Source organism: Juglans regia, chromosome 10 (genome assembly GCF_001411555.2).
Source record: "Juglans regia cultivar Chandler chromosome 10, Walnut 2.0, whole genome shotgun sequence".
NCBI classification, from domain to species: domain Eukaryota; kingdom Viridiplantae; phylum Streptophyta; class Magnoliopsida; order Fagales; family Juglandaceae; genus Juglans; species Juglans regia.
In genome coordinates this window covers 4,729,432-4,742,337 of record NC_049910.1, presented here as the reverse complement: position 1 = coordinate 4,742,337, position 12,906 = coordinate 4,729,432, and the positions used below count along the sequence as shown (strand labels likewise).

General features: G+C 32.6%; 1 protein-coding gene across 1 annotated transcript; it reads left to right on the top strand.

Annotated features, from left to right (window-relative positions):
• Window positions 1–2,650: 2,650 nt before the first annotated feature.
• LOC109019461 lies at window positions 2,651–3,368 on the top strand. Its single transcript, XM_019001749.2, has 2 exons — window positions 2,651–2,701; window positions 2,807–3,368. Exons 1-2 carry the CDS (start codon window positions 2,669–2,671, stop codon window positions 3,200–3,202), a joined length of 429 nt encoding a protein of 142 aa, XP_018857294.1. The 5' UTR covers window positions 2,651–2,668; the 3' UTR covers window positions 3,203–3,368.
• The last annotated feature ends 9,538 nt before the right edge of the window (window positions 3,369–12,906 follow it).

Below are 12,906 nucleotides of genomic sequence, written 5' to 3'. Positions count from 1 at the left end.
ATTTTAAAAACTGATTTGAATCAAACAAGAGCGGTATATATTTAAATTTATATCTTATATATATATTCTATACTAAATTGCTAGTTAATAAAACATGAAATTTTAATTTTTTTATTCAAGTCTATTAATCTCGATAATAAATTAGACACTATTTATACTATATTAATATTGTTAACGTCGTCTTTCACACATCTTTAGCTCAAGTTCAAACAACTCAGGTATTCGAAAACGGGCCATGCACAATGTAAAAAAGATTGCGACATTGAGGAGGCAGCCTAGGGCCAGATAACCTTCAATGTCAAAGTTAATAATTAAAATATAATAGCATGTAATAGTAATGCATAATCATAAATATATAATAACATGTAATATTAATATATAATAACTAAATTAATATAATAACATATACTAGTAATGTATAATAATCAATATATGATAATATATAATACTAAAACATAATAACTAATATATAATAGATGAATGTTATATATCAATCAGTATTCACTCTCATATTTCAGACTTATAGTTTATTTTTATAGGACGTTATGATATTTTTTAAAGGATATGAAATGTAAAATAGCAAATAATAGATGATAGGAAATTTTTTTTATATAATAACATGTGTATTAATATAAAATAAAAACTCGAATGTTGATAATTTTACACGACGTATAAGCGCGAATTGCCATCTTAGCCTCGTTTGTTTTGAGAAAACATTCTATATCATCTCATTTAATCATTATAATTTTTTTAACTTTTAATATAAAATAAAATAAATAATTTAACTTTTTTAAATTTTAAAACAAAAATAATATTAAAAAATATATTTTAATAATATTTTATTTAATTTTTTAATTTTAATCTCATCTTATTTTATTTCATCTTTAAAAACAAACAAGGTAGTTTCCATCAACTTACTGGCGTGAGCCACGTGAAGATCATTTCCCGATCCCACTAGTTATCCACAGTGCATTATTGGATTGTACCGGATTAATTGTGGCCACACACTAGGCTCTCTCTCCGTTTCCATCAATTTTGTGACGTGAGCCACGTGACGATCCTTTTCCGATCCCACTAGTTATCCACAGTGTATTATTGGACTGAACCGGACTAATTTTAGCCGCACGCTGTGCTGTACTAGTTTCTTATCCAAGAAGACCCAGTAATTAATCACAATCTCAAAATAAGGAATATTTTTATATATAATCGTGAATTGTATAATTATTTTGAAAATAAATAAGATTTATTATTAAAATATTAATTTTTTTTATATACATTTTATATTTTATTTTTATTTTTTTAAAATGATTATGTGACGGTTACACAATTCACGGTTGTAAATATATTTTTTTTAAATTTTTATTATATATTAATTTGGTATTATATATTATTATACATTAATTATTATAAATTTTCAAATTCTAACTCGAACCGTTTAGATAACGGATCGTATCATGTCATCTATTTTAATCTGTTTAATAATTAATTAGAAATCAACACAGTACGATTCATTTAAACTAATTATATTGTAAATAGATTGAAATAACATGTATAATCCATTTGATTAGATTAATATAATTTCACATAAAATTTCTAATCAATATTTATTACTAGCCACAATATTTTTTTTTTTTTAAAAAAAAAAGACTACCTACTAATAAAGATATCATTACTACCTATTAAGAGCATTTTCATCCAGTGCCCTATTTTACCGTTATCCCCATATTATAGAGAAAAATTTAAGGAAGAGTTGAAAAACCATCTCTTATCCCATTTCCTATTTTAGGTTTTTGATTTAGGGGAGCTATAGTTATTTCCCATATATGGGACAAAAAAAGTTACCACTAAGAAAAAGATAAAAAAAGTTACTGTTGAAAAAATGACAAAATATGTTACTGTTAGAGGCATAAATTCAAAATGTTACCATTGAGGAAATGACAAAAAATGTTATTGTCAATACGCAAATAGGTATTAAAGTTAGAGAAATTGAAAAAAATATTATCATTATATGAAAATGAAAAAAATGTTACCGTTAGACAAACGTAAATCAAATATTATTTATCTATATGCAAACAAAATCATATTAAAAGATATTATCGCATTGAAAAATGTACATATTAAAAAATTATTACTTTTAATACCGATATTGGATTGAAAAATAATACTATATTCTAGAAAAAGAATCGTATAAGTATTTATAAAATTATTAGAATGTGATATTTGAAAAGAAGAGAGTAAGATAAAAGAGTTAGTGGTTAAGAATGGAAATAGAAGTGAGAAAATAATTAATAAAGAAATTATATTAGAATAATATTATTTTAATGAAATAGAGAAATGATAAAAAATGAGAGGTATAAAGTTTTTTAATTTAAGATGAAATTATAGAGAATATCCTTTTTAATTAAAATTTAAGAAACTTTTTAAAAATCGGATGTGGTTTAATCCAGGCTAACATTTACTAATTATTTTTTTAAACTTCTTGTAAAAAAGTTTTTCAACTTCAATCGAACTTTCTACACTACCCAAGTTGTCCTAGTGACCTGTAGGCTTGTTTTGTTGTTTGTAGAAACTGGCCCATGTCCTTATTTTGAGGCTGACGTGTTGTTTGTCTCTATTTTATGTCGAGTAGTATATATACGGAGAGGAGGGTCGGGAGGTGATTATCTGAATGCTTATTAAGAATTCTCTTATATTCTTGGAGGTTAGGATTTCTTGAAATCCCTATTATATTTTTACAGTAATTCAATTACAATCAATTTCTTTACACTTTCTGAATCCACAAGGTTATTTCTTCGTTCACTATTAGATTCATAACACACCGGGAAGGGGGCTGGCTGAGATGGTGGGAGAAACATCGAAGAAGCTGGATCACTTTCTTCTGGAGAAAGTGCTGCTGCTGCTGATTTTATTCTCGCTGCACACGACTCGTTGGGGAGCGACTGCTTCTTCAATCCAGCTTGACAACGGCACCCGCACCGCCCTTGATTACCAGGGCCGCATGGAGGAGCCAGAGCTGCTCTTCGATTCGGAAATAAGCAGGATGCTTGATGACTATCCGACTGTCACTGGGGGCACTAAATCCCCTAATAAGCCTGCAGTTTCCGATTGTGAACGACCTCCAAGGTACAAAAGCTGTCTTCACGATAAAACCGGCAGTAAGACACAACAAAAGTGTGAAACCTACACACGCGGTTGCAAATGATATTGGCAAAAATGTTTTCTATCTACTCTTAAAATAAAGTCTTTGGGGAGTGTGTGTGTGTTTGTTTGTTTAATTTGTTTTCCTTTATAGCTTTCTGATCATGCATTCCCTATAATTTATTTTGGATTGTTGATAATTTTACACGACATAAAATCGCGAATTGCCATCCTAGTATCCATCAACTTTCTGGCGTGAGCCACGTGACGATCATTTTCCGATCCCACTAACTATCCACAGTGCATTATTGGATTGTACCGGATTAATTGTGGCCACACACTAATTATCAGCCTATTAATAAAAGACCCAGTTCTTCATTCTTATACAGATGCATGCAATATCTATGCACACCATTCTTGGTTGTTTGTTTTCGTAATTATTTTTATTTTATTTTATTTAATAATTATAATTTTTTTAAATTTTTATACGAAATAAATAAATAATTAAACTTTTTAAAATTTTAAAATAAAAATAATATTATAAAAATATATTTTAGAAAAATGCTATGCATCAGCCCCACACCAGCACACACTTCATATCACTTTTGTTTTTTTTTTTTTACACTCAATAGATTGAGTGTGTGTTGGTGTGAGGCTGATGCATATATTTTTCCTTGTTACAATGGAAAGCAGTCAAACAATCAACTCTTATTTTTGGTGTGTGGTGTATTTTGAAGCTGTAACTTTTTCTTTACGTATCGGTTTTAATGCAGAATTATCCTTTTTGGTTAAGGTTCTCGTGAATTATTGTTGTCCTTGAAAAGCGGCTAATTTGTAGCTACGCGATTAATAATATAGGAATATTCTGTAAATGGTCTTTGAAATCTCTCTCTCTCTCTCACGGGTATGTACTAGGAGCAGTGATACAGCGATAACTCCTCTACCATACATTTACAACTTACCAATAAAATAATATTTTTATATAATTTAAATTACATCAAAATTAAAATTAAAATATATATTTAAAAAAAATATTATTTCATTTCTCATGTAGTAAATGGGCTCTGTATGCAGTACGGAGTAACCGTACACGCCAATCCATTTAAGAAAATTATTTAAAAATCAAAATCAAAATTTAACAACAAATACTTCTTTAAGCATTAAATATTAAAAAAAAAAAAATCGGTGACCAATTCATCGGTGGATTTAACATTATTGTTTAAGAAAACATACAACATTTTACAATTAACTACAGCAAGATATTTGTGAAGATCCAATAACTCCACATACATCAATCGGGCCAATAACTCGATCCAGTCGTCAGTGAAACCCAATGCTATTTCCTAACTATCATGCATCAGCCAACCGTATTTTATTTGGGAACACCACGAGATATTTTAGAATTAAAATCTTACAATATCTAGAATTCCATTTTTTTTCCCTACTAAAATAAAATATATCGTGGCTGACCGTTTCAAGATTTTTACGAAATACTTTTTATTTTTATTTTAAGGACTCAGAACTGAGAGGAAATATAAAATAAAATAGAAACTGAAATAAGAAATTTAAAATATAAAATAAAATAGAAACTGAACCACGAAAATTATGAGGGAGATCTCCAACAAGAATAGATAATTTTTTTTTTTTTCGAAAAAAAGATGTCCATTCTAATATCCTAAAAAGTCTATTTCATATCATGTTATATATACGTGCTCAACCATTTTATAGTACAACTTTTTTGTGATTATTCCAACCGTTCCACCCCGAGTGACAGTTGAAAACTTGAAATGGTGTTTAATAAATATTTTAAAAATAATTAGCAATCGGATTTTTAAAGGTCTTGGGATATATATCTTAAGATTTTAGATTTTTCATTAAAAATAAAATAATCCGGTGTAGTTAAGCTTTTGTAAAATTTGTAGGATATTGAAGTGGCGTGTCAGGATTGAATCAGGTTGTAAAATTAACACACCCCCCAATCACGATTCGCGACAGCAACGCCTCCCTTTAATTAAATAGTTATCCTTTATTGATAGAAAAAAAAAAAAAAACTATACAACATGCAGTGACGGATGGATAGCATCAGGAGCAAAGCCGAGTCTTGCAAGTTGTCTTATTTAATTTTGACAGAAATATTTATATGAATAATAATAAATATTATAAGATTCATTTAGGTATCTTTCTCTTTCTTATTTGAGACTTTTAAATTAACAATATATATATATATATATATATTTTTTATATTGAAAAAGGCAATAACTTGGAGAATCTTTTTCCATAACGGGGCACAATCCATGCAATGTTTGAACTATTAACCCACTTGCATTGTTTTTTTGTATCCCTTGTAGAACCGTGATTAATTGACCTTATTATATATAATGTTCAATAGGCAGGAGTAAATATACACACAACATATTTTTATAATACATTTTACAATAAAGTTGTGAGATGAGGTATTTTTGTAAAGTAATGTTATTTTTATAAAATACTTTATAAAATTACCTCTCATTTAATATATTGTCATGAAATGTGTTGTGAAAAATATTGTGTATAAATCATTTTTTTAATTTATTGGAGAAAATAGATAAAGGAAAAATGACTACACGACAAAAAATAAAAAATAAAAACTAAACTAAAATAGAATGGCTCACCAACTTGGATAAACAAGTCTTTGGCTAGTAGGTGAGTGCATTCCATGTTTGACTGGACCGGACTAATTTTAGCCGCTCGCAGCCTCGTGTTAGGGACATGATGGGGTGGCTGCTTGTATCAAAGGAAAAGTGATGGAAATGGGGATAGAAGACTACTGCATTGGAAATAAAGTAATGCATACGATGTGTTTGACAAAATGGAAAAGAGATGAACACAGTGAAGAAGATGATGAAAATATGGATATAGTATGAGCTAGTCACGCTGGAATTCTTCGAGGGAATCCCTTCCTCCAGACAAAGAACAAATTTAGATTCTTCTAGATTTTAGATGCCCCTCAGCACCACGCCCTCCCTGTAATTATACTAGAAAACGCCCCTTCATTCAACAACTAACAGCAAAAGGTCATGGGCCACTAACAACTCTAACAATCAATTAAAATAAAAGATAACAAGTAAGAGGCCCATCAAGCCCAACCCAAATTAATTGGGTTCATAACACCTCGCCTTAAGTACAATATCTTATCGATTCAGACCCATTTCAATGACAATCTCAAAACAAATTAAAGAAAACATTAATCACAGAAGGATTTTTTGTTTCTTTAGGTAGAACTTGTTCATAACAACAAATTAAGAAATAGCAAAAGACTTCACATCAGCAATTAACTGATATACAATATTATTACATTTGATCGCATGATCAGAAAGCTAAAAAGGAAAACAAATTAAACAAACACACACACACCCCGGACTTTTATTTAAGAGTAGATAGAAAACATGTTTACCAATATCATTTGCAACCGCGTGTGTAGGTTTCACACTTTTGTTGTGGCTGACTGCCGGTTTCATCGGGAAGACAGCTTGCGTACTTTGGAGGTCGGCCACAGTCGGAAACTGCAGGCTTATCAGAGTCGTTAGTGCCAGCAGTGGCACTCTGATAGTCAGCAAGCATCCTGCTTATTTCCGAATCGAAGAGCAGCTCTGGCTCCTCCATGCGGCCCTGGTAATCAAGGGCGCTGCGGGTGCCGTTGTCAATCTGGATTGAAGAAGCAGTCGCTCCCCAACGAGTCGTGTGCGATGAGAATATCATCATGATCATCAGCACTGTCACCAGAAGAAAGTGACCCAGCTTGTTCGCTGGTTCTCCCACCATCTCAGCCATCGTCCCTGTGCGAGTCCTCTCTGAGGAGGGATTAGGAAGTCGATCCCGTCGTTGGCGAAGAGTCGAGAGACAGGTTGCGAGTGTGATGAGAAGTCAATTGTCACGGATGGAACCAAGTTTTTAAAATGAAAAGAAAAACATATCCTATACGTCGGGTTTCCTCTTTTTTATTTGAGGAAAATGGTGGGCTGTAATTACGTGGTTGTCGGTTAGTACAGACGTGAATAATTGGAAAAACAAAGGAAAGTGATGAAAAGTCAAGTATAATATAATAATAGTAATAATCCTAATCTACATTTTCTATAAGTTTCTTTTTTTTTTTTTTAAAAAAAAAAAGAAAAGAGAGAGAGAGAGAAAAATGTGAGTTAGAGGATGGATGATTACAATTGATCAGGTAAAAACTGGACTGAAATATCCCTGAATCTCTTTAGAATTCTCAGCAATTTTGGTAATAATTTGCGGTAATATGCTTGAATTCCATCTTGAATCGTGGTACCCCTATCTAATAGTAGTCTAGGTGGCATGTGGTTTGACTACAATACAATGCCAGTTATTTGGTTATTCTTTTAATTAGTGATCTTTGGTAATAAGAAAATGATAAACACAATTATTTATTTATTTTTATTATATATTGGCTGTTTTGTCGATCGGTAGGATATCTACTAAAAATATTGGCGATCTTAAAATATAACGCGGAAGATGTATCTCAGCAATTAGAGATTTCCCTCTTGGAACTGATCCTAATTAATATGCATAGCATTCATTAGTCACGAGAATGTGCCAAAAACTATATACATCTGCACTTCTGAGTTATTTCTGCTAGTATTTTATTCAAGAAATCTGACTTATTACCCGGTCATTCGCTTCAGCTTGAGCGTGATAACCTAGGCTATTTCCAAGCATCATCAATAAACATTCTTTTATTTGAGAACGTCACATATAGTGTGCATGCATATAATATTGCAGCAGGACATATGATCAACATCACCAGAACCTACAAGTGCCAATTAATTATAACATGCAACCTGGAAGGGTCTAATTTTCCTATCAAACCCGATGGGCCTATTACGCAACCAAAGCTGTGCCTCGAACGAACACCTCGCATGGGCTATGGACCGTGATAACAACCTTCGTCGCATATGGGATAAGAACCCAACAAACTCTTAATGGCTAAGGGATCTCAATTATTCCCCGAGGATAAGATGGACTACATAAGCGAGGAAAATTCAAATAATGAGTTTCCGATTGATTTCAAATAAAAGATAAGGTGGTTACGAGACTCAAGGGGGGTCTCTCTTTCACTCTCTCTCTCTCTCTCTCTCTCTCTATCTCTCTCTCTCTCTATATATATATATCCATTGATGGCCACTCCAGTAGGTACGCAAACATTACTTTCCTATTCTATAAGAAATACTAGGCAATTCACCTGACATAGGCATAATCTCGATACCTCAATCATCAAGAACATGACCCCATGTAGCCCGAATTGGAAATTCATGACGATCAACATTACCTAGTGGGAATTCCCAACCCTCACTAGAGACAAAGAAAAACTTGCGCTTCCAGTCATTGGCATGGAAAAAGTAGCTCTCTAATTGGGCTACTCAATTGCCAAAGTGAGCCTGGAAACTACAAAGGTTTCCCTCTGGATGCCAAATGTCATGAACATAGAGAAATTCATGAGCAGTTAGTTTAGGGTATCATCACTAGTAGGCTCCAATACCTGCCTCCAAGCAACACAACAGGCCATCAATATCCTCTAAGCATTTGGCACGAGTAGGCAGGAGCAAGCCCTAAGAAATCTAGCACGTCACGCACGGGACGACAGAAGGGCAAGCAGAGACCCATTAGGAACATCACGTAATACAATGCCACAGAAACAGCTAGTCCCTTAGCGTTAACCATCACTCTATATATATCCATTGATGGTCACTCCAAGAGGTATACAAACATTGCTTTGCTATTCTATAAGAAATACCAAGCAATTCACCTGATTTAGACATCAAAAGTGTTTTTATAACTTTCAAACCCTTTTCTCTCCTTTGGATGTAGGTCAGTAGGTGAGCAGGAGGATGAAACATGTCCACAACATAACCTTTTTCTTAACTTGATGTCTATCGATCTCACACTATCACAGTCATGCCTAGATCTATGCGAGACCTTGGATCATGACAAAGGAGAAGTAAAAACACTATTAAGCAAATAAGGGATCCCCAAGACAAGATACTGACAGATAAAGTAGAGATTGAGGGAGCTTTCAGAACACATTTTGAGAAGATCTTTATCTCTACGGAAAACATTACTGTCTGCATAAGCTCTATAGAATCTAGAGTATCTAGCGAGATGAATACAGATCTTATTCAGGAATTTACCAAAGAAGAGATAGAAGTGGCTCTGCATCAAATGTCTCATATTAAATCCCTAGGACCAGATGGTTTTGGGGCTGACTTTTATCAACATCATTGGATCACTATGGGAGACGATATTTGCAAAGCTGCCATGGAGTCCTTAAATAATGAAAGTATGTCCCCTTCCTTGAATCTTACTTACATTACTTTGATTCCTAATGTAAAAACTCATTTGTTTGTCAATGACTTTAGACCTATAAGCTTATGTAATGTGATGTACAAGCTTATTTCTAAAGCACTAGCAAAGTGGTTTAAGAAAGTTCTCACATCACTCATCTCTAGCACTCAAAGTGCTTTCATTCCAGGGAGGCTAACAATCAAAAACATTATGGTAGCCTATGAATTATTACAGACAATGAGGACCAAGCAAAATGGAAGCACAGACAATATGGCACTAAAGCTTGAATGTCAAAGGCCTATGACATAATAGAGTGGGCTTATCTAGAGGCAATCATGAAAAAGACGGGATTTGAGGAAAAATAGATCACTCTAATAATGAAATATGTGAGTACAGTTAGCTGTTCTACGTTGGTGAATGGTAATACAGGAGATGTTATCTATCCAACTAGAGGCTTAAGGTAAGGTGACCCTATCTCACCTTATATGTTCATTCTATGTGCTAAAGGGTTAAACTCTTTGATAAATCAAGCAGAGAAGAGAAAGGCAATCAAAGGGGTAATAGTGGCTCGTGGGGGTCCTAGCACAAATCACCTGCTTTTTTGCAGATGATAGTATGATCTTCTACAAAGCTAAACAGACAATGGGAATGAGAATATTTACAATCTTAACTATATATGAAAAAACCTTAGGTCAAGCTTTCAATAAGCATAACAATTCTTTTTTTTTTTTTTTTTTTTCCAGTCAAAATACAATTGCTGCTACCAAAGACTTAATTATTCAAGAAGTAGGGTATATTTTTGTTGGAGCTATGAGAAGTATTTAGGTTTACCAATTTTAGTTGGTAGATCAAAATACAACTCCTTCATGTGCATTAAGGATAGAATCTGAAACAAGATCAGTAGCTGGAAAAGTACTTTTTTATCCAAAGTAGGGAAAGAGGTTCTCATTAAGGCAGAGTTGCAAGCCATCCCCACCGACACCATGAGTGTTTTTAAGATTTCAAAGAAATTATGCAATGATATTTCATCTATGTTGGCTAGATTCTGGTGCAGTAATAATCAAAAGGGGCATGTTATCCATTAGAAGAAGTGGAGCAAGATGGGGTACCAAAGGATAAAGGGGGACTGAGTTTTCGAGATATAGAAAGCTTCAACTTGGCAATGTTTGCAAAACAAAATTGGATATTTTTGCAAGATCCTCTCTCCTTAGTAGCTCGAGTGCACAAAAGTAAGTATTTCAATAATACTCAGCTGCTGGAACCAAAACTAGGAAATTCTCCATCTTTTATTTAGAGAAATGTTTAGTCTGCTATACCACTGTTAAAAGAATGAGTCATTTGGAGAGTAAGGAATGGATTTGGAGAGTAAGGAATGGTAAAAAGATTAATATTTGGGGCCATAAATAGTTGCATGAGCCATCTTCCTACCATGTTCAATCTCCTATTACAAATCTAGGACCTGAAGCCAAGGTGAGTGAGCTACTAGTTGAAGAACCGAGAAGCTGGAATGCATATTTGGTTAAAGCCAACTTTGTTGAAGAAGAAGCTCAATTGATTTGCAACATCCCAACCAGTAAGGCAGGAGTTGAAAACAAGTTGATATGGAATTTCAATAAAAATGGTAGGTTCTCAATAAAGAGTGTTTATCATTTGGCACATTCCAAATTACAAGGAGTGGAATACGGTTCCTCTAGCTTCAATGAAAAGGATGAGAGGTGGAAAAGAATATAGAGGCTAAGTATGCGAAGGGCATCAAAGCATTTTCTCTGGAAGGCTAGACGTAATCTCCTACCAACCAGAGTGACTATACACAAACAACTATAGTAGCAACATAGCTCCACAAAGCACGACTAGTGTTTTCTTCTTTGTAAAGACATTGTGCAGCTATTGGATAGGATGTGCTCATTATTAAATAAAGAGCAACTGGAAACTTCAGCCCTCATCCTGAGATGTATTTGGTAAAGAAGGAACAGATTCATCTTCGATAACATCTTAACCATGGCAGAAACCTGAGAGGGGATATGTTAAAGCAAAGCACTGGATTCCAAGAACCAAAATGCTGGTATTGGAGTTATCATTAGAGAGAGTGAAGGTGAGATCTCGGCTTCTATTTGTGGATAAGGGGAATGGGGCTACCAAGTTATAGCAGAATGTAATGCTTTCTAGGCTGCAATGAGTTTCTGTTATAAGGTGGGATTTAGCAAAGTTGTCTTGGAAGGTGATGCGCAGGTGGTGATCAAGGCAGTCCAACGTGCAGAGGAAAATTGGGCTTGTCATGATTAAGGACTTGAATAGGTCGATAAAGCTGAGACCAGAATGGGGTATGAGTTTTATGTATAGAGAAGGGAATGGAATGGGGTGTATTGCCAAGATTGCTTTGTCTTTAGATGGTAAACATTGCTGGATTAAGGATGGTCCTGTTTCCATTCATAATCTTGTTCTGACTGAAAAATCTGTAATAGTTAATTCGATTCGAATGCAATAAAAAGCCTGCTCGGTCTTTCTCTAAAGAAAGAAAGAAAAAAAAAAAAAAAAAATCCTTGACGGCCAGAATTTGAAATATCTTGATTAGGACTGCAAATGGTTTGATTCGGTAATTAATAAAATAAATTTATTTAAAATATTAAATTAAATTAAGTGACTTATTAATGTAGATTATGTAACAAATTTAATAAAAAAATATTTTATATAATCAATAATAATAAATTAGATAAAAATTATATTATTAATTTATATAATTACTATATAATTAACTAATTAATATTATATATTTATTAATTCATAGAATATTAACAAGTGTTAATAGCATATTTAAAATTTTATATTATTAATAATGATACAGCGACAACTCGTCTACCATGCATTTACAACTTACTAATAAAATAATATTTTTATATAATTTAAATACATCAAATTAAAATTAAAATTAAAATATATATTTTAAAAAATATTATTTCATTTCTCATGTAGTAGATGGGCTATGTATGCAGTACGGAGTAACCGTACACGCCAATCCATTTAAGAAAATTATTTAAAAATCAAAATCAAAATTTGACAACAAATACTTCTTTAAGCATTAAATATTTAAAAAAAAAAAAATCGGTGACCAATTCATCGGTGGATTTAACATTATTGTTTAAGAAAACATCCAACATTTTACAATTAACTACAGCAAGATATTTGTGAAGATCCAATAACTCCACATACATCAATCGGGCCAATAACTCGATCCAGTCATCAGTTAAACCCAATGTTATTTCTTAAGGCCTCGTTTGTTTTCAGAATCTCATCTTATCTCTTCATTACAATTTTTTCAATTTTCAATACAACATAAAATAAACAATTCAAATTTTTTAAATTCTAAAACAAAAATAATATTAAAAAATATATTCTAACAATACTTTATTCAACTTTTTAACTTTAATCTCAACT

Bases quoted from the DNA above. Each gene is read 5' to 3' on its own strand.
- LOC109019461 (XM_019001749.2), top strand. From the start codon at position 2,669: ATGCTTATTAAGAATTCTCTTATATTCTTGGAG. The intron at 2,702-2,806 runs GTTAGGATTTCT...GTTCACTATTAG, and splicing joins ATTCTCTTATATTCTTGGAG to ATTCATAACACACCGGGAAG.